This window comes from Dipodomys spectabilis, unplaced genomic scaffold (assembly GCF_019054845.1).
Source record: "Dipodomys spectabilis isolate Male_0828 unplaced genomic scaffold, ASM1905484v1 ptg000081l, whole genome shotgun sequence".
NCBI lineage: Eukaryota > Metazoa > Chordata > Mammalia > Rodentia > Heteromyidae > Dipodomys > Dipodomys spectabilis.
In genome coordinates, this window is record NW_024870758.1 from 21,355,315 (window position 1) to 21,380,857 (window position 25,543).

General features: G+C 42.4%; 2 protein-coding genes and 1 long non-coding RNA gene across 5 annotated transcripts in view; 2 read left to right on the forward strand and 1 right to left on the reverse strand.

Annotated features, from left to right (window-relative positions):
* Positions 1-305: 305 nt before the first annotated feature.
* LOC122110833 lies at positions 306-2,610 on the reverse strand. Of its 2 annotated transcripts, none has more exons than XR_006147918.1 (3): positions 2,506-2,610; positions 1,131-1,220; positions 306-734 (listed from the first exon to the last, which is right to left on the reverse strand). It is a non-coding gene; the product is annotated as an uncharacterized LOC122110833 (long non-coding RNA). The 2 variants fall into 2 exon arrangements; XR_006147917.1 differs by lacking the exon at positions 2,506-2,610 and adding an exon at positions 2,066-2,435.
* A 124-nt stretch (positions 2,611-2,734) lies between these two features.
* Gpd2 (glycerol-3-phosphate dehydrogenase 2) overlaps positions 2,735-25,543 on the forward strand; it is a 156,202-nt gene continuing 133,393 nt past the window's right edge. Inside the window, exon 1 of one of the 2 annotated variants that reach the window (XM_042683534.1) lies at positions 2,735-2,876. The gene's annotated coding sequence lies outside the window, so the exon portion shown is untranslated. Of the gene's footprint in view, positions 2,877-7,263; positions 7,332-25,543 lie in introns of those variants that run through there. The other variant, XM_042683536.1, reaches the window with a different exon arrangement.
* On the forward strand, positions 14,904-16,256 carry LOC122110764 (tripartite motif-containing protein 43-like). The gene has a single exon (XM_042683431.1). It carries the CDS (start codon positions 14,904-14,906, stop codon positions 16,254-16,256), a length of 1,353 nt encoding a protein of 450 aa, XP_042539365.1.

A 25,543-nucleotide genomic window follows, 5' to 3' on the forward strand; every position in this document is an offset into this window, starting at 1 on the left:
GATCAAATCCTAAATTAATAATGCTCCTTCTCCCTGTGAAATTATTTTAATAATGATAGGAAATTGCTTTGACATATGGGAAAGTAGGCACCTCTTGGATATTTCACTCCTTCAAGTCTTTCAAGGGAATTCTCTTTATAGTAACAGCAAGACATAGGGGCAGATATATGGTGCAGAAAGCTCTATCTGTACTCCTAAAAAGTATTAAAAACATCTCAAAGTATTATGTAGTCAGTTAAAAGAAAGGAAGTGTGTTTTTATATTTTATTCCCTTTGGAAAATACTTGTGGAATAAAGAATAGCTTTTGATTTTCTAAGATTTTATGGGAATTTGAAGTATAGCTATCATAAAACTCTGAATTTTGAAAGTTAAAAATTTTTAAAATCAGATTTGGATGTGCTCTCAATAAGTTGTGCCAGTAGTTATAAGTCAGCAATATTTTATCTAGAAAATGAAAAAAAGCTCCTGTATAACAATTTCTTCTTCATTTTTTGCTGGACAATACATTGAGATGGGATGTATATACACAATGTGGGTAAGTGTAGAGCAGAGACAAGTGGTTTTGGGAAAAGGAGTCAGAGTAAATTATGGGCTGTTCAGGTGTGCTACTGCTGAATCATTTTGGATGTTTACTGTTCTGCTTTCTTCTGTTACTTTAGGGTCCAACTTTGTCAAATGAGGTATTGTCCAGTGCTTTTGACTTTCCTCTCCTCCTCCCAGGTCCAAGTCAGCTCTAGAATGTGAGAGAAGGCCATGACTTACTAGTGGCTAGTGAATAGCAGTCACAATAAATCCTAAGACAAATTTTGTTCACCTAAGCACTGATATCAAGTCAATAAACAAACATCTATTATAGGCACCAGAGTCAAAGGTGAATGACAGATGGTCCCCATGTTCCAAGAACTGAACTGCCCCATGAGAATTAGCAAGTACAGAACTGGCACTTGATTGGACCAGATTATTTCTTTTTGGAGAAACAAATCTAACTGCTAGGTAAATGTTTGCGGTTAAATAAATTAAAAAAAAAAAGTAGTGTTTATTACAAGGGTTCTTCTCCACTAGAATACCTAGAGGAATTTTAGTATTTTATCAGATTCACCTTAAGGTTTATTAAACCTGGGAGCCTTACCTGCCGTTGATGAGTCTGAAGTGCAGATGAGAATTTGTATTTCTATCAGATGCTGCTGAGGCTGAGTCCCCAGTGGGCTCAGTGGTCACGCTGCATTTATACGGGGTGAGTCACAGATTATTATTCTATGCAACGTTATATAAAGATTCCCAGATACCAATGCCAGATTCATTCCGTGGATTCAAGGATGAAAATTAGGCATTGGTCATTTTAGCTGCTCACTTTTTATCTGGGGCCCAAGGCTAAGAGCAGTTGTTTCTCTGGATACCCTATACTTAGGCCTTATAAATTACCATTTGAGAGTTCATGAACACATTCCTATGGGTCAACTGTGGGAATTCTGTAATGCTTAAGAACATACTAACAACGACTTAATAAGGAGCGATTTCAAATTACTTTTATTTTCCTTCCAACTCTTTTGGCTCTCTTATTCTGAACTTCATTGGGACCATTTCCTATATATTTTCCTAGACTTTGGTAGTACTAGTATTACCAAGGAAAAAAAGTCTTAAGGTTGTGGGTCCCATTAGAATCCCACCTGTGCCTTCCCCCCTCCCCCCCCCCCCCCCCCCCCGCCCCAGGCTCGCCCCTGTAGTTATCTGGGCATGCTCAGTGGGCAGGGTCGGTTTGGGGGTAAAGCCTGCAGTTCAGCTTTTGGGGCTTTCTACCTCCCCCCCACCCCACCTGTAGGAGGCTGGGCCCTAGGAGTCCATGCTCAGCATCCCAACCCCTGGTGACTGAGCTTGGTCTTCTCTGCGGGTCCCCGTGCTGACATTCAAGTCGGGGGTCAGGAGGCCTGGCGCGCCCTGGGAGCGCGCGCGGGAGTGGGGTGGGGTGGGGAGCCCGGGTGAAGGCTTTGGGTTCCGCAGGCCTGGTCCCTGGGGGGCTTCATCCTCCTCCTAGAAGCGTTTCTAGGCCCAGGGACGCCGGCCTACCGGGAGGTGCGAGTAGCAAAAGCCAGATCTGCGGCGGGGCGACGAAAACCAGGTAAGCCCGTGTCACCGGCACGCAGGTGGAAGAGCGTCCCCACGCTCTCCCGGGCAGATGGCGTGGGCAGCCCGCAGGGGGAGGGCGCAGCAAATCAGCCTCCTCCACCCCGGCTTCCCTGGCCTAGCTCAGCCCGGGCTTTCCCCTCTGCTGGCCAACTGGCAAGGCGGGCGGGGCGAGGGTCTGGAGTCCGGGGCGCAAAACCGGAACAGCAGCCTTGGGACGCAGGCCTTGGCGCGGCCCTACGAGGCGGGACCTGTGTCGCCGGGTCCCGGCGTAGTTAGGTTTCTGGGGCGAGCCTTGCTTGGCTCGCTCGTCTTCCGCACCGTTGTAATATTCCCCTTCTCCTCCCCCCCCCCCCCCATTTTCAGCATCTCCCAAACCCTACCCCTGTGCCCCAATTCCAGTCTCCACATCCGCGTGCTTGTTCCAGGCCGGTGGAGCCTGGCCAGGCCCCAGATCTCCCGGCGGGACGCGGCAGCCGGGCCTGCTGGTCTGGCCCCGGGAGAGGGGACGAGAAGGTGGGGGGAAGAGGGAGGAGGGACTCGAGAGGGAGGAGGAAGTCGCCCGGGGGGCGGGCGCGCCGCGCCGGGCGTGTCGGGTTACTCTGGCCCCGCCTGACCCGAGTGACAACCGGGCTCGCCTCGCCGCCAGCCCCAGGCCGAGTCTCTGATTCCGGGGAGGGGAGGCCACTGCGCCCTGGCTGGAGGAACCTGGGGCTCCTGCCGCCGTCCACTCGCGCGTGAGGATTGAGCTGAGGTGTGTGCTTGCTGGGTATCCCTCACCCCACCCCCGCTTCTCCGCCCTTGGGGTCCTGGGGGACTGGGGAGAAGAGTGGTCCTTTCCTGAACCCCGCGATCGGTGGGGGCTAGGGTCTTGCCGAGGTGGTGGCGGGAAAATGGGCCGAGATTCGGAGGTGATTGGGTTTTTTGGTCCCCCCACCCCGCCCCGTCTTCAGCCGAAGATGGACTAGTTCGTGTTTAGGGTTGAGCATTACAGTTTGGTGGGAAGTAGAGCAAAATCTATTTGATGAAGACTTCGAAAAGTGGACGCCAGTGAAACTGGATGCAAACTTTTAGCTTGTGCATGTGGCTCGTGGGAGGTGAAGGATCTTCGCTCGCGCGCCAGGCTGGGGTGGGAGCCATTCTGGAAGGGGACGGAGGCTTCTCGGAGAAACTCGGAGGGGTGCGACGAAGTACGCTGGGGAGTTTAAGACGACCTCGGCTCTCCAGCTAGGTTAGATTTGCAGAGTGCTTTGGCAGAAAGGTGCCATTTTTAGCAGCCGTGTCTGTGGACATCTCCCACCTAGTGCCGTGTTCCCTCCTGCAGCTGCCCGCCCCACCAGTCCCAAAGGAACTTACAGACACCGAGTTTCATAAAGGATCGGAGACTGGGGCAACACCAACTACACATCACACATGGCAAACCACACAGGAAGCCATAGCAACAGCCAAACGCTAATGTAGTCCATGTATGCAAATAAGTGAGGGAAGGAAGTTGGTTAAGCACGGTCTTAACAGCTTAAAGCAGGGTTTTGCGTACTTCCGAGTTGAAGGGATGTGGGGTGACTTTCTGGAATGTGGAAGGTGGGTCATGGCTGGTTATGATCACACTAGGACTTTCACTGACCACTCTTGTGGGTGAAACCCACCGCTCATGTGGCCATCACGTGTGAGCCAGAGACCATTGCCCAGTCGGTACTATGAGCAGTGTGTGGAAACCTTACCCAGTGGATGTTGAAACTTGCGTTTCTCATGAAAGAAGCATGATGTCAAGTCAGCACACTCCCTTCATTTGAACAATCCAACTCCGCAAAGTTACAGTTGTACCTTAGTGAATAATGGTTTGGGAGAGTTGAGAATCTGGATGGTTGGAGCTGAGACTTCAGATTACATTACAAAGAAATTCTAAGTAGCATAGGAGTTTTTCCTTTTCCCTCTCTCTGGTTTGATGAAAGATTTAGTTGCTTACTTTAGTAATTAATATGAGGGACACAGTGTTCCCAGTTTTCAATGAGTCTTACACCCCTATTTAGTTTTTGCAACTATTTAATCTTATAATTAAAGAGATTTGATTATCATTGTACATCATGGGCAAACTGTTACAGTCTGTCTGGTTATTTGTTTTCTGTCTTCCATCTCAGGAATGTAAGGTTTGTGGAAGAGAGCTTCTTGGTCTACTTAACACTATTTAGTACTGCGTGTCTTAAAATGAACACTCCTTCCCTTCCACCCACCCTCTCCTCCATATCTTTTTTTTTTTTTTTGCCAGTAATGGGGCCTGAACTCTGGGTCTGGGCGCTGTCCCTCAGCTCTTCAGCTCAAGGCTAGCGCTCTACCACTGGAGCCACAGTGCCACTTCCGGCTTTTTCTGTTTATGTGGTGCTGAGGAATCGAACCCAGGGCCTCATGCTTGCAAGGCAAGCACTCTACCGCTGAGCTACCTTCCCAGCCCTCTCCTGCATATCTTATCTCTCCTCCTGCCACCCCTTTTCAGAGGGTCTGGTTATGTAGCTCAAGTTAGCCTGGAACAGGACACTTGCCTGTTTCAGCCTGCCAAGTGTTGGGATTATCCATGGCTGGATTCAATGTTTTCTAAATGAATTACTAAACTGTGGAACAAATTACCTGAGTCTAAAAAAGAAACTTAGACTTTGGCTCTAATATTTAAATTCATTAACCTTTGATTGCTTCATGCGTAAAGTATGCATAATAATAATATAGGACAAAAGTTGCTAGTATGTAACTGTCACTGGTAGGCAATAATCTTTAATACACTCATGTTCTCCCTGCTTATCCTTTCTTTTAATACTTTAAAGGGAAAATTTGGGCAAAGTGCACATTGATATAATTTATCTCTTACAATGTTGTGAATGAATGAATTATCCTTTTCTTTTTCACCATTTAATTTGGTAGTGTGTGTGCTGTGGCAGTTACAATAATTAGGATAAAGGAAACAATTTCCAGATTATTATTTAATTCCTTTGATTTATTTTTGGAATTTGGTGATGTTTTCATTTAGAGTTTCCCCAAACTTCATTTTTGTTGTCAATATCTGGATTCACAGGACTGACCTAAGTACAGAAACTCTTGAGAAAGCCCTGGAAATCATGTGTGTGTTACACTGGTTTTTGTTTTCTTGTTTGTTTGTTTTGTGATAGAATTTAAATTTGGGGCCTTGAGCTCTTTCTTGCCTTTTCACTTCAGGCTGGTGCTCTACAACTTGAGCCACACCTCCAGTGCTGGATTGTGTGTGTGTGTGTGTGTGTGTGTGTGTGTGTGTGTGTGTGTGTGTGTGTGCTGATCATGGGGTTTGAACTTAGGGTCTGGGCTCTATTCTTGAGCTTTTATGCTCAAGACTAGCACTATACCACTTGAGCCATAGCTCTACTTCTGGAGGTTAATTGGAGCTATGAGTATCACTGGATTTCCTGCCTCAGCTGTCAGCCTCCTGAATAGCTAGGATTAAAGGTGTGAGCCACTGATTCCCAGCTTCACTGCTGGATTTTCCCTGTTATTTGGAGGTAAGAGACTTTTCTGCCCAGCTGTGATCCTTGGATTTCAGCATCCTGAGTAAAGTTACAAGCATGTAATCTAAATTACACCAGCTCCTGGTTTACATTGGTTTCTCAAATGAAGTTTATGTAGCCTTGTGTATCATCATATAGTAATTAGGGTTAGGTAAAGAATAGTTATCATCTTTCGAGATGATTATTTTAACAAGGTATGTCATGTGCCACCTTAAGTCATCTTGGTCTACAATGCACCATAGATATGAAGTTGGTTGTATAGCATTATATTACCTGGTGGACGCCATCTTAGTTTGTATAAGTAAGTACACTGTATGGTATCTCCACAATGGATCTCCTAATGAAGGCTTTCTCAGAATGGATCTCTGTCCTACATATGACTATACGGATGAAACAAGTAGAGACAAACCAATGTGAAGTGTTGCGAAATAGGATATTGGCTGTAACTATTGTGGTCACAGAAGACAGGGATTAACATAGGCTTAAGTAGTTGGAGATAATATCATTTGCATTAAAGATAATATTTCCATAACAGAGTTATTTACAGTGACCTTCTGATTACAAAAGTTCATAGTTTCAATAATATCCATCACTTGATGGGTTTGGTACTTGACTAAAATACTGGCACCTCAGGAATCTGAGGAAGGAGGATTGTGTATTTGAGGCTACATAGTGAAACCTTATTTTCAAAAATAAAAAATAAATACCCCGGAAAAGAAAAGAGAAAATTTGTTATTTTTTATGTCAGTGAATGCAAAAGCAAATACAACCAGGTTGTTTTCAGAAGCTTCTTTTTCTGTGGAAAATGAAGAAACTTTTAGTACCATTCTGTATGTGCATGAATGAATACTTTCCACGAGGTCTCTTATGAGGAAAGCTCAGGATTACTGCTTAAAAATTGTAACACTTCATTCTTGTCACTTAGAAAACACTTGCCTAAAACTTTGTCACATGGCCTGCCTTTTACTCTGTCCTATTTTGTCAGTGGTGTACGTTTTCTGTCTGAACTATGAGAGGGAAAATTACTGGTTATCAGAGTTGGGACTCTTCGCAACTGTGTTCATGATTGCTATTTGGGGAGATAAGGAAGGACTGAATGAAACTAAAGAAAGTATATAGTTGCAGGTTTTTTTTTTTTGGGTCCTGTCGTGGGGCCTGAACTCTGGGCCTGGGCGCTGTCCCTCAGCTCTTCAGCTCAAGGCTAGCACTCTACCACTAAAGCCACAGTGCCACTTCCGGCTTTTTTCTTTTTGCTAATGTGGTGCTGAGGAATCGAACCCAGGGCATGCAAGGCAAGCGCTCTACTACTGAGCCACCTTCCCAGCCCCTAGTTGTAGGTTTTAATTGCTCATCAAAATATTTGGATAATTCCTTTATGTCTTATTACCTTTGAGGTAAGAAGAAAAACTGTAAGTGGTTTGTCACCATAAGAAACTTGTAAAACTTTCTTGTTTTATAATTGTTGACATGATGAATAACAAAAATGTATGAGAGACCAGTGACCAGATTCTAGTCCCAGTGACAAAGACTAGGGCCATCATGGTTGCAAGTCAGGACATTTCTAACAAATTTAGAATAGACCACTTCCTATAATATATAACCAGGGATTGATTTCCAAATCAATGAAGAGGAAAGCAGAGCTGCTGATGGTTTGAGTGCTCAGGGCTGTTAAGGCAGTGATTGTGGTCAGTTGGTCTACAATTCTAATTTGTGCTCTGACATGAATATGATTTATTTTATTAATTGATTGATTGTACTGATACTGATACTCAGGACTCTTGCTCAAGACTAGTACTCTACTACTTGAGTCACACCTCCATTTCTGGGCTTTTTGATAGCTACTTAGAAATAAGAATCTCAGGCTGGGAAGGTGGCTTAGTGGAAGAGTGCTTACCTTACATGCATGAAGCCCTGGGTTCGATTTCTCAGTACCACATACACAGAAAAAGCTGGAAGTAAAAAACAAAAAAAAAGCTGGCTCAAGTGGTAGAGTACTAACTATCCTTGAGCAAAAGAAGCTCAGGGACAGTGCCCAGGCCCTGAGTTCAAGCTTCAGGACTGGCAAATAACCGCCCCCCCCCCCAAAAAAAAAAAAATGAAGTAAGACTCTCTTGGATTTGTCTGCCAGGGCTGGTTTCAAACAGTGGTCTTCAGATCTCAACTGCCTCACTAGTTAGGATTCAAGGTGTATGCCACTGGTGACCAGCTTTTGCTTAAAGGCTTTTTCTGCTTCTTTGGTTGGGTATATTATCTTTGTTTTCTATTTTGTTTAAGTGTTACTGAAATTGTAGCTGTTATTAAAACTTGTTGTTTTACAAAAAGGTTACAATGACATAAGTCAGGTTATTAGTACAAATCTTTTGATCAATTTTGTGTCTTCCTTCTGTTTCCAATTTCTTTCTTTTTTTTTTTTTGGGTCTGGTCGTGGGGCCTGAACTCTGGGCCTGGGCGCTGTCCCTCAGCTCTTCAGCTCAAGGCTAGCACTCTACCACTTGAGCCACAGCGCCACTTCTGGCTTTTTTTCTTTTTGCTTATGTGGTGCTGAGGAATCGAACCCAGGGCCTCAGGCATGCAAGGCAAGCGCTCTACCACTGAGCCACCTTCCCAGCCCTTCTTTCTTTCTTTCTTTCTTTTTTTTTTTTTTTTGTCAGTTGTGGGGTTTGAACTCAGGACCTGGGTTCTGTCCCTGAGCTCTTTTACTCAAAGCTAGTGCTCTACCACAGTACCACTTCTGGATTTTGAGTGTTTAACTCAAGAGTATCATAGGAACTTTGCTGCTCCAACTGTCTTTGAATCTCAATCCTCATATCTCAGCCTCCTGAGTAGGTAGGATTACAGGCATAAGCCACCAGCACCCAATTCTATCAACTCTTTATTCCACTACTACTATATTCTAAATTTTAACATGAAGTTGAAGCTCACATCTAAGTTTAGATATTGCTTTCAAGTCTTTTTTTGTTTTTTTCGGTCATGGGACTTGAACTCTGGGCCTGAGCGCTGTCCCTCAGCAATTCAGCTCAAGGCTAGTGCTCTACCACTTGACCTACAGCGCCACTTCCGGTTTTCCAGTGGTTTATTGGAGATACCAGTGGTTTATTGGAGATAAGAGTTTCACGGAGAAAAGTCCAGGCTGGCTTTGAACCGCGATCCTCAGATCTCAGCCTCCTTCTGTTTCCAGTTTCTACGTGGAGCATTTTGTGTTGGTTCCTTCAGCATTAGATTTTGTGTTTGTACTCCAGAACATGGATTCTCATTTGGTTAGCGCAGTCATTGCTTCTGTTAGACCAATTCACTAAAATCAAAGGGAACAATATGTTAATGGGAATTTTGAGTGTCTTTTAACTAAAACTTCATTGTGACATATTGTGATATAATAAAATATAGGTTCATCTCTGTTCCTTAAACAGGAACCTTGGGATTTCTGGAGTGATAGTATCATTTTATACACTAATGAGATTATACACTAGGAGATTATGGTGGTTTTCTGGGATGGAAACTAATTGCTTGAAGCCCCTCTGGTCTGATGAGAGTTGACCTATGGAAGGAAGTAGAGAGCTGGAGATTACTAGCCACTAATGGCTGGGTTTTTGTTGTTTTTGTCGTTGGTTATGGGGCTTGAACTCTGGGCCCGGGTGCTGTCCTTCAGCTCTTCAGCTCAAGATGAGTGGTCTACCACTTGAGCCACAGCACCACTTCTGGTTTTCTGGTGGTTAATTGGAAATAAGAGTCTCATTGACTTTCCAGCCCAGGCTGGCTTTGAACTGTGATCCTCAGATCTCAGCCTCCAGAGTAGGTGGGATTACCAGTGTGAGGTGCCTGGCTAGCTAGCATTTTAATAGTCATGGATACAGAAAAACTCAAAATTTAGGTTTGGAAAAGCCTCTGTGTAGTTGTTGGAAGAATGACAGGCACCTAGAAAAGAAAGTTTTGTACCAGTGTCCCACCCTGCCCCACCCTGTCTGCCACACCTCTTCACCTAGACTGGGTTTCCTTTACACAAATCCTTAGTAGTAAGCTTGTGAAAGGAAGTAGAACGTTTCCTTGTTGCACTTCTAAGTGGCTCAGATCTGTAATCCTAGCTACTCTGGAATTGAAGATCTGAGGATTTGGTTTGAAGAATATCAATGGCTAGAAAGTCTGTGGGACTCTTATCTCCAGTTAACCCCCCAAATCCTGGAAATGGAGCTGTGGCTCAAGGAGTAGAGTGCTAGCTTTGAGTGAAAAAGCTAAGCATAGCACCCTGCTTCAGATTTCAAGCTCCAGTATGGGCACAAACAAACAGACAAAAACAATATGTTTCATTGAATTCTGTGTGTTATTACTAGAAAATTAGCTGACCCTGAGCAGAAGCTTTCAGGAATCTTCCATGTATGGCCAACTCAGAAGCAACTTGAGAACCTAGAGCTTATGACTGCTATCTGAAAAGTGTGTTTGGGGAGGTGGGGGGAGGGTGCCCAACTGACCCTTAACCTGTCGGGCCTGTGCTAACATGGGCAGTTAGAGTCAAAATGTGAAATAGATTCTAGTACTCTTATATGATGTCCTCATAGAAGTGCAGAAATGCTGATAGGAAAAATCCACACATTTTTGTGTCAGAAGAGTTGTGAGCAGAAGTTTCTTTCTACATATGTATTATTACAATATTGAGATATTATTATTATTATTATTTTTGGGTCCGGTCGTGGGGCCTGAACTCTGGGCCTGGGCACTGTCCCTCAGCTCTTCAGCTCAAGGCTAGTGCTCTACCACTTGAGCCACAGCGCCACTTCCGGCTTTTTTCTTATGTGGTGCTGAGGAATCAAACGCAGGGCCTTGAGCATGCAAGGCAAGCGCTCTACCACTGAGCCACCTTCCCAACCCCCTATTGAGATATTATTTAGGTGCATAATTACTAGTTTATTTTTGGACAATGAGATGCTGTAACTGAATGGATACATTTTGAACGATGACACATTTTTTTTAAGTTATGTTCTTCAATTCATCTTCTATTTGATTATGCCTATACGTCTTCCCACATAAGGTTTTAGTTTTCCTTCTGTGTACAGTAGTTTGAACTCAAAGCTTCACTTTTGCTTGATTTTGAGGCTTCACTTTTGCTTGATTTTGCTTACTTTGCTGATATTCTACCACTAGAGTCACACCATCAGCCTGGATTTGTGTTGGGTATTTTGCAGATGAAGTTTGTTGGACTTTTCTACTCAGGCTGGCTTTGAATTCAATTCTTTCGGTCTCAGCTACCCAAGTAGTTAAGATGATGTGAGCTACTGGCTCCTGGCCCATAGTAGGTTTTAATATGGGTAGAAAAACCAATCTTGGAAGATGTTATTTTCTACAATGAGGTTTTTGCAGTTGCTACTGGTAAATGAAGTAACTTCTGAGAAAACATGGTGACAATGACATGTTTAGAGATTTTTAATAACCACCTCATACCTACTGGTGACCACAAAGTCAGGTGGGAAGTTTAAATGTTGATACACAGAAGAAAAGTTTATAGTCAGTGTAATCATTTTTGGAAAAATTTTTATCAAGATTTTATGTCATTTTTATGTTGGTACAACATAGTAAGCTTCTATATATAATTTCAAAAGTGATTAAATTAATATAGTTCAGAGCACTAGGTTCTCAGAGTCCTTTCCTTTGATTTACCTTGAATAAACAGAGGATGTTTTGTTTTATTGAAATAATGTCAAACCTCTTTGATCATTCCCTGCTCTGCTCCACCCTTCCGGAGGTCAGTCTCCTGTGGGATCATGTTCCAAGTATTTGTCTTGGAATTCATAGGGTTTCCAGTCTCCACCAAGATTCTGCTCTCATCTTCTCTGGGATGAAGCCCAACCTGAGGAATTGGAATTCCCCCAAGTCTCCCTTATTTCAACATTTACTTTATGCTACAGTTCTTTCTTCTACTTCACCCTTTCTAAATCCCGGAAGACCAGCTTCCAATTTAATAAAGCTTTCCCTCCCACCTCCACGTACATTTGCTAAACCTTTTAACTAGGATTTGAACTCAGGGGCCTAGTGCTTGCTATTCAGGTCCTCTACCACTTGAGCGACATGCTCAGCTCATGTGTCCTGGAATATGCTCCTGTAAGTAGTTGAAATTTTTCATTGTTCCCTTTCATGCAGAAGATCATGCATACAAGAGCCTGGATTTTACTGTTTGTTGCTTAGAACTCAAATATCTAACCCATTGTGCCTTGCCAGTGAGAGTCACTTATAAGTAATCATTGTATGTATGCTTCCCTATAGAATTACTCATCCCTTAGTTATTCAAGAAATGAATGATAGTCTTGGATGAATGATAGTCTTGGGTAGGTTGTGATCTGAGAGCAGATAACTCACAGGCAGATAATACTCCCAGTCACTGTAACTGGGCACTCTTAAGGTCTTTCTCTTTTCAGGCCTTCCTTTTCTCTCTATACAAGTATCACACATACAACAAAAGCTTAAAGGCTATATGGGACGAGGAAAATTATGGCAGAGGAATACCATCAGAGCAATGCTGGAAGAAAATCTGTGGTGGAATCTACTTACAAGGAAGTTATCAATATCCAACTCTGTCCTTTGTGTTCCCGGATTTCTTCTTCCTTCTTCACTCACCCACCCACTCACCTATGCCAATTTCTTTAGAAAGAATTTGGCAAATCAGTTACAATAAGGTGATTGATGTTACCTTTCCACCTTTATCCAACAACAGTCTCTGGATTTAGGGGAACAAAACTTTGGGGACCATTTATGTAGGCCAGGTTGAAGTGTCAAAGGAGATCAATGGCAAATGCTTCATCTCTGAAGAAAGAATTTACTAGTAGGCACACAAAAGAGTCTTGAATAGAGTAAATTACTTCAAGTAAATTCTGGATTTTATTTAAGCAGGAGTGATCATAAAGCAATAGTACACAGCCCGTAAATTCTGGATTTTATTTAAGCAGGAGTGATCATAAAGCAATAGTACACAGCCCCAAAGGAAACTGAGTGCAGGCAGCCTGACTAAGCAATCCTCCCCCAGTTTGGGCCACATTTATGGATAGAGTTTAAAGACTCTGCTTACCAATATGTGGATATGTGCATAACTTGAGTTATCTAACAAACACAAGGACATTTCCAAACCTTGGAATTTTTACCTAATAAAGTGACACTTTAGGAGGAGACTTGTAGGCATGAAACTATAAATATAATGAGATGTACATGAGACTTATGGCTAACCTCTGGAGTTGGGACTATTCTCATTGGTGTCATTGGGGTGAACTGTTCACTTTTGTACCAAAGAGTAATTAGACATTATGCTAAAATGGTGGTGGAGAAAAGATTTGGTGAAACATACCCACACATAATACTGGACCTGTGTACTGGTTCTTTTCTGCTGTGGTGATCCTCTTTCTACCTGCCTGTCAGATAGGAGGAGAGTGGAGAAATTCCCCCGTAGCCCAAGCTTTTACTTTTAGTCTTTTATTCTTCTGTACATTTTTTTTTTTATCAGAAGATGATTGCTAGTGGTCACCATAGACTAAACTATTCAAAAATAGATACAAGTTGAAACACAAAGTTTCTTTTCTTTTCCCTCTCCTCCTCTCTCCTCCCCTTTTCTTTTTCTCTTCTCTACTCCCAAGTTCTTCTTTCTTTTCTCTCTCTCCCCTCCTTCTATCTCTTCTACCTTCCTTTCTTTTTCTTGTTTTTCTTTAAAAGAAATTACTTTGGCTATTGAGGAAACATCCTACCTCAACAGAATTTAAACCATGTAAAAGCAGGCTGTAGGTGTGACATATATGGTAGAGCCCTAAGCTAACACAAGCATGTTGAATAAATTCCGAGAACTTAGTTTAAACCTGGTAATCAGAAAATAAATCTAGTTTGGATGCCTGTCATAAGATACATGCCTATAAATCCAATTACTATACAGTTGTGAAATTTTGGAAAATTGGTGTATGTGACCATCCCTAAGCAAAAATACGAGACTGTATTTTTAAAAATACTGGTAAACTAATGCAAGACATACTATGGGGGTGAAAAAGTTGCAATTTTGCCTAAAAAAATTTCCCTATATGAGCCAAGAACTGTGGTTCCTGCCTGTAATCCTAGCTGTTCAGAAGGCTGAAATCTGAGGATAACATTTCAATGCCAGCCTGGGCAAGAAAGTCTGTGAGACTCTTATCTACAATAACCTACATAGAAAAATCAGGAACTGGCACTATGGCTCAAGAACACTAATCTTGAGCCCAAAGAGGCTCAGAGACAATGCTTATGCCCTAAGTTCAAGCACTAGGACTGGCAGATGACTTTCACCTTAGTTTAGAACTACATATAGTTGTAAGTTTTTTTACTTAGGAAAATAAAAATGCAGTGTTTGTTAGTACTGTGTGAAACACGGAGCGGATGTAAAGAAAAATCCCACTGATGGAAGAGGCTAATTGATTCAATCATGAGACCTGAGGAATAGAAGAAGTGGAAATCATCTTCAAGTACAACATGGCTTAAATGGCTTAAATCAATACAAGGAGTTTTTATATCTTAACTTTTTGATGGTTATTTGAAGATGGAGTCCAGAGGATCTTTCTGCTTGAAATGACATAATTCTCTTGATGGCTGCTGCCTTCACAGCTTGTATTACAGGAGTAAGTCACCAGCTTCTGGCTACAATAGACATTATCCTCAAACATATATTTGTTAATTATTTTGTAAGCTATAAAACATGTCAAATTTTCCTGATCTAATATAACTTTTTCAGTATAACCGGCTTTGAAAAAATTATCAAAATGATTTAATGTGAGGAAACTTACAAATGAATTTTAATTTTGAGAAAAAAATATTTTGAACTCACAGAATGTAAAAATATATTGAAATTATGTAATTGTTACAACTAAAACACTGAGTAAGCTAAGAGGGAAGAAAATGTCAAATTTTCAGAAGTGGTGCCGAAAATTATAGCCAATACCATTGTAAGAAGGTATTGTTACAAGCATTTTACTGAAAATAAACAAAAAGGGACAGTGGCTTGACTTTAACTTTTAACATATTGATGCCTAAATAGACCACTAAAAGTAAACCTCAGGAACACACCCTTGTCTAATCCCATCAAGGAAAAGCATTTTGATTGGTTGTCAGAGTACTTAGATCCCCACCCTCTCTAACTATAAATGAGGCACACAGACTATCCAGAGGAGCTTCCCACTTCGACAGAACTGCTGGAGTTTAGAAGCTGGCTACAGTTGGTGAGCATCAGAATGGAGGATCAGCTCTCTAAACTTGCATTGATTGGAAAGATGGACTCGGACATCTCCAAGGCCTTCCAGGAGGAACTGACCTGTGTCATCTGCTTGGGTATCCTCATAGACCCAGTCACCATCGACTGTGGACACACTTTCTGTCAACCATGTATCTGCTTTGCCTGGGAAGAAGCCGAGATTCCAGACATGTGCCCTGTCTGCAGGGGTCCATCGCGGCAAAGAGACCTCAAAACCAACATCATTCTGAAGCATCTGGTGTCCATTGCTAGAAAAGCTAGCCTCCGGCAGTGCCTGAGCTCTGAAGAACACCAGTGTGAGATACACAAGGAGGCCAAGCAGACGTTCTGCGAAGTGGAAAAGGAGTTGCTCTGTAAGCTCTGCTCCCAGTCTCCGGGGCACAGGAACCATAGACATTGTTCCATTGAAGGCGCTGCTGAGCAGCAACAGGAGCTGATGTTAAAGCAAATGAGATCTTTATGGGACAAGATACAAGAAAACAAGAGAAACATGAATCAACAGCTTGTTTTAGTCACCGATTGGATTTGCTATGTGTATACCTATCGCCAGCTCATCAACAATACCTATGAGATGCTGCTTCCAGAATTGCAGGAAGAGGCAAAAAAGCATTCAGACATACTTTCAGTTGAAGAAAGCACCACTTTACAGCAACTTGAAAGAAGAAAAACACAAATGCTGAATAAGAACAAACAACTCAGAAAGATGTATCAGGAGCTGCTGAAAACATATCAAAATCCAGATGTGGAACTCCTCAAGGATTTGAAATACATACTACGAAGGTGTGAGTCACTGTTGGTCTTTCTGCCCCAACCTATGAATCCAAAGCTCAGTGGTCTTCCCATGTCTGGACTGATAGAAGAACTCAACCAGTACAGAGTGGAGATTTCCTTCAACCAGGAGCCACAGAATCCTGATGTGATGCTGTTTGACTATGTGAGAAAACTCATAAATGGCCAAGACAACGATGATGTATTTTTGAATTCTGATGGATCCAGCGATTTGACTGCATGGGGAGTAAATGTGTTCAGCTCTGGGAAACATTACTGGGAGTTGAGTGTAGATGACTCTTGGGACTGGGCATTAGGAGTCTGTAGGAATTCTGGGGTACGGAAGAACTCCACAATAATTGACTCTGAGGATATATTTCTGCTTTTGTGTGTGAAGGGGAGTAATGATTCCCATCTCTTTACCTCATCTCCATTTTTGTCTCATTATATGGAGAGGCCTGTGGGCAGGATTGGTGTGTTCCTAGACTTTGAAAATGGAAACTTGAGTTTTTTTAATGTTGCTAAGAGCTCCTTTATCTGGAAGTACCCCACTGGCTACTTCCAATTTCCTGTCAGGCCTTTTTTTGCTACTTCCCATACATGATGATTCATTACTGAAAAGTTTGTCTAAGAATATGGACCTGTTCTGTGAAGCACATCACTAATACTGTACTGTGTGTTTTTTTGGCTTTCTTTGTACTTTAATATACACTCATTTTGTTATTAATTATGAACATGTAATAAAGTGAATTATAAAATGAAAATGACTTCCAGTGAATCTTTTTGGCTTTCACTTTTTTTTTTTTTGAGACAGGGTTTTATTTTATATGTAACTAGGCAGGCCTAGATTTCATCGTATAGTCCAGACTACCCTCAAACGGTCTTTGAGTGCTGGGATTGCAAGTATTGCTGCTATGCCTGGTTTACAGGTTTATTGCTTGCTTCTGTCATAGTCTTTTTTTTTTTTTTTTAATTTTATTTTATTTTATTTGAGAACATATTGTACAGAGGGGTTACAATTACATGGGCAGGATAATGCATACATTTCTTACCAAGCATTGCAGCCTCCTCCTTTGTTTACCCTTCACCTCCCTTCCCAGCCTCTCCCCTCCCCCCCCACCCAATCACACACCCCCTCCCCCCCCCCCCACACCAATATTGTAAAGCTGGTTTTGACATGACATTTTGTACTTCTCATTGTTGCAACAGGTCCACCTGAATCCTTAAACGACTTGTTTGTCCCCGTTCCTCCACATGTTATACTGACATCAAATATAGTGAAAGGGACATACAAAGCAACAAAGAAATAATCTTATAAATGCGTTAGAAACACATGCATGAAAGAAACAAAAACATTAAAATACATATTTGAGGGTTCGTTTTCCTAACATCACATTATCTGACTTTTTCCACTTGACTCATACCTATACTAGATATTGCAAATAAGGGAAACCATGGGACCTATGTTTCTTTGGGCCTGGCTTACTTCACTTAATATAATTTTTTCCAAGCCTTTCCATTTCCTAACAAATGGGGAAATGTCATTCTTTCTGATGGAGGCATAGAATCTGTCATAGTCTTGGTTGGAGTGAGACTTCCTCCTTTCTGAAACTCTTCTTCTTCTCTCTACTCCCCTCTAGCTACATGCTCACATTTTTCTTCTTCAGGCTACATTTCTTTTTTTCTTTCTTTTTCTGGTCATGGGGCTTGAAGTCTGGGCTTGGGCTCTGTCCCTTTGCTTCTTTTGCTCAAGTCGAGGGCTGTACCACTTGAGCTACAGTGCCACTCTGGCTTTTTTGAGTCATCTATTGGAGATAAGAGTCTCATGGGGTTTCCTGCTTTGACTGGCTTTGAACCTCCTGAGTAGCTAGGAATATAGGCATGAGTCACTAGTGTCTGGCTACACTTCATGACAGAACGTGGTTTTGTTTTTGCAAAGTTTTATTAAAGACTTACCCCACATAACAAGTTAAAATAGGGAGAAATGGGAAACAGAGAACCTCTTATCTTCTCAAATACAGGAAATATAAGTATAAGACTTAAAGTGTGGATTCCTCTTTGTAGCATTTACACATGGTCACGTGAGTTTAGCTCTCATTGAACTTTTGACAATAGTATTTGGTGGATAAAGGATAGTTAGGGCTGGCAGGTGCCAGTGGCTCACACCTGTAATCCTACCTACTCAGGAGGCAGAGATCTGAGGATCTGGCTTCAAACACAGTCTAGGCAAGAACCAGTTCTAGCCTCATGACCAAAAAGAAAAAAGAAAAGATAATTAGGGCTCACCTCAAACCTAGGTAAACTTCAGGACTTCTAGAATTTTACTATTGCAAAGGAGAGGCAGATTTAGATAGGCTCCAATGTTTACATATTTCATATATATGAATTTAAATATTACCTCTTCCATCTGGAAATAAATTTTCCTTTACTTTCTCACTTTTATTTACTTCAAAACTTGGAAATCTGTTTTTAATTTCAGTTGAATGTGTTTTTGTTCAGATGAGGGACTCAATGGTTCAAGCTCCCTAGCTCCCTTCCATTCCTTGTTGTTCCCTACCCCCTCTCTCCCTTACTCCCTCTCTCTGTCCCTCCCTGCTTCCCTCCCTCCTTCCTTCCCTCTCTCCTTGCCTCCCTAGCCTCCTTCCTTCCTTCCTTCCTTCCTTCTTTCCTTCCTTCCTTCCTTCCTTCCTTCCCTCCTTCCCTGCCTCCCTCCTTCCCTCCCTCCCTCCGTCCCTCCTTCCCTCCCCCCCTGCCTCCCTCCTTCCTTCCTTCCTTCCTTCCTTTTTTTTTTTGCATTTGTCTCTGTGGTTCATGCAGGGTTTTTGTCTGTGATGCACTGTTCTTTCAGTAGATGCTGTGTCTGCACTAGATGTATCTAGGCTCCTTATTTGTGTGCTTCTGAGATCAGCTTTCTCCCCCAGACCTCTAGGCATCCCTGAACTCAGAGCCTGTGGATGAGGCACAATCCTGGTAGGACTTCCCATTTCTTGCTTCTTTCTGTCTGTGCTGGGTCTGTTGTTATTGAAGAGCATGATAATCCTACTCAGGGAAGCTCAGAACACACCCTAGTCCAATCCCATCAAGAAAAGCATCTTGATTGGTTGTCAGAGTACTTAGATCCCAGCCTGTCTAACTATAAATGGAGCCAAAGCACTGAGGCACACAGACTATCCAGAAGAGCTTCCCACTTCAACAGAACTGCTGGAGTTTAGAAGCTGGCTACAGTTGGTGAGCATCAGAGTGGAGAATCAGCTCTCTAAACTTGCCTTCATTGGAAAGATGGACTCGGACATCTCCAAGGCCTTCCAGGAGGAACTGACCTGTGTCATCTGCTTGGGTATCCTCATAGACCCCGTCACCATCGACTGTGGACACACTTTCTGTCGACCATGTATCTGCTTTGCCTGGGAAGAAGCCGAGATTCCAGACATGTGCCCTGTCTGCAGGGGTCCATCGCAGCAAAGAGACCTCAAAACCAACATCATTCTGAAGCATCTGGTGTCCATTGCTAGAAAAGCTAGCCTCCGGCAGTGCCTGAGCTCTGAAGAACACCAGTGTGAGATACACAAGGAGGCCAAGCAGACGTTCTGCGAAGTGGAAAAGGAGTTGCTCTGTAAGCTCTGCTCCCAGTCTCCGGGGCACAGGAACCATAGACATTGTTCCATTGAAGGGGCTGCTGAGCAGCAACAGGAGCTGATGTTAAAGCAAATGAGATCTTTATGGGACAAGATACAAGAAAACAAGAGAAACATGAATCAACAGCTTGTTTTAGTCACCGATTGGATTTACTATGTGTATACCTATCGCCAGCTCATCAACAATACTTATGAGATGCTGCTTCCAGAATTGCAGGAAGAGGCAAAAAAGCATTCAGACATACTTTCAGTTGAAGAAAGCACCACTTTACAACAACTTGAAAGAAGAAAAACACAAATGCTGAATAAGAACAAACAACTCAGAAAGATGTATCAGGAGCTGCTGAAAACATATCAAAATCCAGATGTGGAACTCCTCAAGGATTTGAAATACATACTACGAAGGTGTGAGTCCTTGTTGGTCTTTCTGCCCCAACCTATGTATCCAAAGCTCAGTGGTCTTCCCATGTCTGGACTGATAGAAGAACTCAACCAGTACAGAGTGGAGATTTCCTTCAACCAGGAGCCACAGAATCCTGGTGTGATGCAGTTTGACTATGTGAGAAAACTCATAAATGGCCAAGACAACGATGATGTATTTTTGAATTCTGATGGATCTAGCAATTTGACTTCATGGGGAGTAAATATGTTCAGCTCTGGGAAACATTACTGGGAGTTGAGTGTAGATGACTCTTGGGACTGGGCATTAGGAGTCTGTAGGAATTCTGGGGTCAGGATGAACCTTACGATAATTGACTCTGAGGACTTATTTCTCCTTATCTGTGTGAAGGGGAGTAATGATTCTCATCTCTTTACCTCGTCCCCATTTTATTCTCATTATATAGAGAGGCCTGTGGGCAGGATTGGTGTGTTCCTAGACTTTGAAAATGGAAACTTGAGTTTTTTTAATGTTGCTAATAGCTCCTTGATCTGGAAGTACCCCACTGGCTACTTCCAATTTCCTGTCAGGCCTTTTTTTGCTACTTCCCATACATGATGATTTATTACTGGAAGGTTTGTCTAAGCATATGGACCTGTTCTGTGAAGCACATCACTAATCCTGTACTCTGTGTTTTTTGGCTTTCTTTGTACTTTAATATACACTCATTTTGTTATTAATTATGAACATGTAATAAAGTGAATTATAATATGAAAATGACTTCAGTGAGTCTTTTTTGCCTTTACTTTTTATTTTTTTGAGACAGTGTTTTATTTTATATGTAACTAGGCAGGCCTACAATTCATCGTGTAGTCCAGACTACCCTCAAACTCTTGAGCTTCTTGGTCTTTGAGTGCTGGGATTGCAAGTATTGCTACTATGCCTGGTTTACAGGTTTATTTCTTGCTTCTGTCATAGTCTTGGTCGGAGTGAGACTTCCTCCTTTCTGAAACTCTTCTTCCTCTCTCTACTCCCCTCTAGCTACATGCTCACATTTTTCTTCTTCAGGCTACATATCTTTCTTTCTTTCTTTTTCTGGTCACGGGGCTTGAAGTCTGGGCTTGGGCTCTGTCCCTTTGCTTCTTTTGCTCAAGTCGAGGGCAGTACCACTTGAGTTACAGTGCCACTCTGGCTTTTTTGAGTCATCTATTGGAGATAAGAGTCTCATGGAGTTTCCTGCTTGGACTGGCTTTGAATCTTAATCCTCAGGTGTCTACCTCCTGAGTAGCTAGGAATATAGGCATGAGTCACTAGTGTCTGGCTACACTTCATGACAATATGTTTTTTTTTTGGGGGAAGTTTTATGAAGCACTTATCCTAGTATAATAAGTTAAAATAGGGAGAAATGGGAAACAGAGAACCTCTTATCTTCTCAAATGCAGGAAATGGAAGTAAAAGACTTAAAGTGATGGTTCTTCTTTGTGGCTTTTATACATGGTCATGTGAGTTTAGCACTCCCTGAACTTTTGACAATAGTATTTGGTGGATAAAGGATAGTTAGGACTGCCAGGTGCCAGTGGCTCACAACTGTAATCCTACCTACTCAGGAGGCAGAGATCTGAGGATCCCTCTTCAAAGCCAGTCCAGCCAGGAAAGTCCTTGAAACTCTTATGCCCAATAAACCACTAGAAATTGGGGAGTGGTGCTGTGGCTCAAGTGGTAGATCTCTCTCTTTGAGTTGAAGAACCCAGGGATAGTATTCAGCCCCAAAGGGCAAGCTCCACGACCAACAAATAAAGAAGTAGAAGAAAAGATGATTAGGACTACCTGGGGGCAGGTGTTTCCCTCATATAATCTTAGCTACTGAAGAGGCTGAGATCTGAGGATCACATTTCAAACCAGTGCAGGCAGGAAAGTCCATGAGACTCCATGCACTTAACCACTAGGAAACTGGAAGTGGTACTGTGGCTCAAGTGGGAGGGCTCTGGTCTTGAGCTGAAGAGCTGAGGAACAGTGCACAGGCCTAGAGTTCAAGCCACCTGAGGATCCTCAAAACAAACAAACAAACAAACAGAAAAGAGTATTAGGGCTCACCTCAAACCTAGGAAAACTTTAGGACATTCCAGAATTTTACCATTTCAAAGGAGAGGCAGATTTAGATAGGCTCCAATACTTACATATTTTATATTAATATATTTAGATATAGCCTCTTCTATCTGGAAATACATTTTCATTCACTTTCTCACTTTCATTTACTGCAAAACTTTTGGAAATCTGGCTTTAATTTCAGGTGAATGTGTTTTTGTTCAGATAGGCAACATAATGGTCCAAGGCACATCCCTTCCTCCGTTTCCTCCCTCCCTCTTTCCCTTCTTCCCTCTCTTCCTCCCTGCCCTTCCTCCTTGTCCCTTCCTTTCCCCCAATACCTCCCTCCCTCCAGCCCTTCCTTCCTTCCTACCTTCCTTTCTTTTTCTTGCAGGGTTTTGGTCTATGATGCACTGTTCTCAGTAGATGCTGTGTCTGCACTAGATGCATCTAGGCTCCTGATTTGTGTGATTCTGAGATCAGCTTTCTCCCCCAGACCTCTAGGCATCCCTGAACTCAGAGCCTGTGGATGTCCCACAATCCTGGCAAGACTTACCATATGTTGCTTCTTTCTGTCTGTGCTGGCGCTCTTGTCATTTTATTTATTTATTTTTTTATTGCGAAAATACTGCACAGAGCGGTTACAATTACATGGACAAGATAATGAGTACATTTCTTATCAAGCCTTGTAGCCTCCTCCTTTCTTTACCCTTCCCATCAGTTCTCATCCTCCCCCTGCCCTCCCCCCCCAACACTCCCCCTCCCCACCAAAGTTGTGAAGTTCGTTTTCGACATAACGATTTGTACATCTCATTGTTGGAATGGGTCCACCTGAATCACTATTTAAACGATTTTTTTTCCCCTTCCACTCCACAAATTGTGCCAACATCAAATACAGTGAAAGCAGGGGTTATACTGTGAGGGAGGGACATACAAAGCAACAAAGAAATAATCTTATAAATGTGTTAGAAACAATCACATGAAACACAAAAAAAAACAGGGGCTGGGAAGGTGGCTCAGTGGTAGAGCTCTTGTCTTGCATGCATGATGCCCTGGGTTCGATTCCTTAGCACCACATAAGCAAAAAGAAAAAAAAAAAGACAAAAAAACATTTGAATACATATCTTAGGGTTCATTTCCCTAATATCAACTTGTCTGACCTTTTCTGCTTGTTTCAGACATATACTAGTTATTGCAAATAAGGTAAATCATGGGACCTATGTTTCTTTCTTTCTTTCTTTTTTTTTTTTTTTGCTTATATGGTGCTGAGGAATCCAACCCAGGGCCTCATGCATGCAAGGCAAGCGCTCTGCCACTGAGCCACCTTCCCAGCCCAAGGGACCTATGTTTCCTTTGGCCTGGCTTACTTCACTTAATATAATTTTTTCCAAGTTTCTCTATTTCCTAACAAATGAGCAATGTCATTCTTTCTGCTAGAGGCATAGAATTCCATTGTGTATATATATCACATTTTCTTGATCCATTCATCTACTGAGGGGTATCAGGCTTGGTTCCATATCTTAGCTATAGTAAATAATGCTGCAATAAACATAGTCGTGCTGGTAGCTTTAGTGTGTGGTCTTGTTTGTAAACATTTGGGTAAATTCCAAAAGTGGGATTGCTGGGGTCATAGGGGAGCTCTATGTGGAGTCTTTTGAAGAACCAACATACTACTTTCCAAAGTGGTTGAACAAGTTTACACTCCCACCAACAATGCAGTAAGGTTCCCTTCTGTGTACATCCCCTTTAGCATCTGTTGTTATTAGAGTTCTTGATTTTAGCCATTCTAACTGGAGTGAGGTGGTATCTCATTGTTGTTTTGATTTGCATTTCTTTTATGGCTAGGGGGGTTGAGCATTTCTTCATGTGTCTATTGGCCATCCTTCTTTCCTCTTCAGAGAAGTTTCTCATTAAGTCTTTAGCCCACTTATTTTTTGGGCAGTTGTTTCTTTGAGGATTTGTTGTTGAGGGATTTAATTTTTTGAGTTCCAAGTATATTTTAGATTTGTGGGTCTCTTGTTATTGAAGAGCATCATAGTCCAGCTCGGGAAAGCTCAGTAACACACCCTAGTCTAATACCATCAAAAATAGCATTTTGATTGGTTGTCAGAGTACTTAGGTCCCACCCTGTCTAACTATAAATCCAGCCAAATCACTGAGGCACACAGACTATCCAGAGGAGCTTCCCACTTCGACAGAACTGCTGGAGTTTAGAAGCTGGCTACAGTTGGTGAGCATCAGAGTGGAGGATCAACTCTCTAAACTTGCCTTCATTGGAAAGATGGACTCGGACATCTCCAAGGCCTTCCAGGAGGAACTGACCTGTGTCATCTGCTTGGATATCCTCATAGACCCAGTCACCATCGACTGTGGACACACTTTCTGTCGACCATGTATCTGCTTTGCCTGGGAAGAAGCCAAGATTCCAGACATGTGCCCTGTCTGCAGGGGTCCATCGCGGCAAAGAGACCTCAAAACCAACATCATTCTGAAGCATCTGGTGTCCATTGCTAGAAAAGCTAGCCTCCGGCAGTGCCTGAGCTCTGAAGAACACCAGTGTGAGATACACAAGGAGGCCAAGCAGACGTTCTGCGAAGTGGAAAAGGAGTTGCTCTGTAAGCTCTGCTCCCAGTCTCCGGGGCACAGGAACCATAGACATTGTTCCATTGAAGGCGCTGCTGAGCAGCAACAGGAGCTGATGTTAAAGCAAATGAGATCTTTATGGGACAAGATACAAGAAAACAAGAGAAACATGAATCAACAGCTTGTTTTAGTCACCGATTGGATTTACTATGTGTATACCTATCGCCAGCTCATCAACAATACTTATGAGATGCTGCTTCCAGAATTGCAGGAAGAGGCAAAAAAGCATTCAGACATACTTTCAGTTGAAGAAAGCACCACTTTACAGCAACTTGAAAGAAGAAAAACACAAATGCTGAATAAGAACAAACAACTCAGAAAGATGTATCAGGAGCTGCTGAAAACATACCAAAATCCAGATGTGGAACTCCTCAAGGATTTGAAATACATACTACGAAGGTGTGAGTCCTTGTTGGTCTTTCTGCCCCAACCTATGAATCCAAAGCTCAGTGGTCTTCCCATGTCTGGACTGATAGATGAACTCAACCAGTACAGAGTGGAGATTTCGTTCAATCAGGAGACACAGAATCCTGATGTGATGGTGTTTGACTATGTGAGAAAACTCATAAATGGCCAAGATAACAATGATGTATTTTTGAATTCTGATGGATCCAGCACTTTGACTGCATGGGGAGTAAATGTGTTCAGCTCTGGGAAACATTACTGGGAGTTGAGTGTAGATGACTCTTGGGACTGGGCAGTAGGAGTCTGTACGAATTCTAGGGTATGGAAGAACTCCACAATAATTGACTCTGAGGACTTATTTCTTCTTTTGTGTGTGAAGGGGAGTAATGATTTGCATCTCTTTACCTCATCTCCATTTTTGTCTCATTATATAGAGAGGCCTGTGGGCAGGATTGGTGTGTTCCTAGACTTTGAAAATGGAAACTTGAGTTTTTTTAATGTTGCTAAGAGCTCCTTTATCTGGAAGTACCCCACTGGCTACTTCCAATTTCCTGTCAGGCCTTGTTTTGCTATTTCCCAGACATGATTTATTAGTGAAATTTTTGTCTAAGAATATGGACCCATTCTGTGAAGCACATCAATAACACTGTACTGTGTTTTTTTTTTTTTTTTACTTTCTTTGTACTTTAATATACACTCATTTTGTTATTAATTATGAACATGTAATAAAGTGAAATATAAAAT

Bases quoted from the DNA above. Each gene is read 5' to 3' on its own strand.
- LOC122110764 (XM_042683431.1), top strand. From the start codon at position 14,904: ATGGACTCGGACATCTCCAAGGCCTTCCAGGAGGAACTGACCTGTGTC.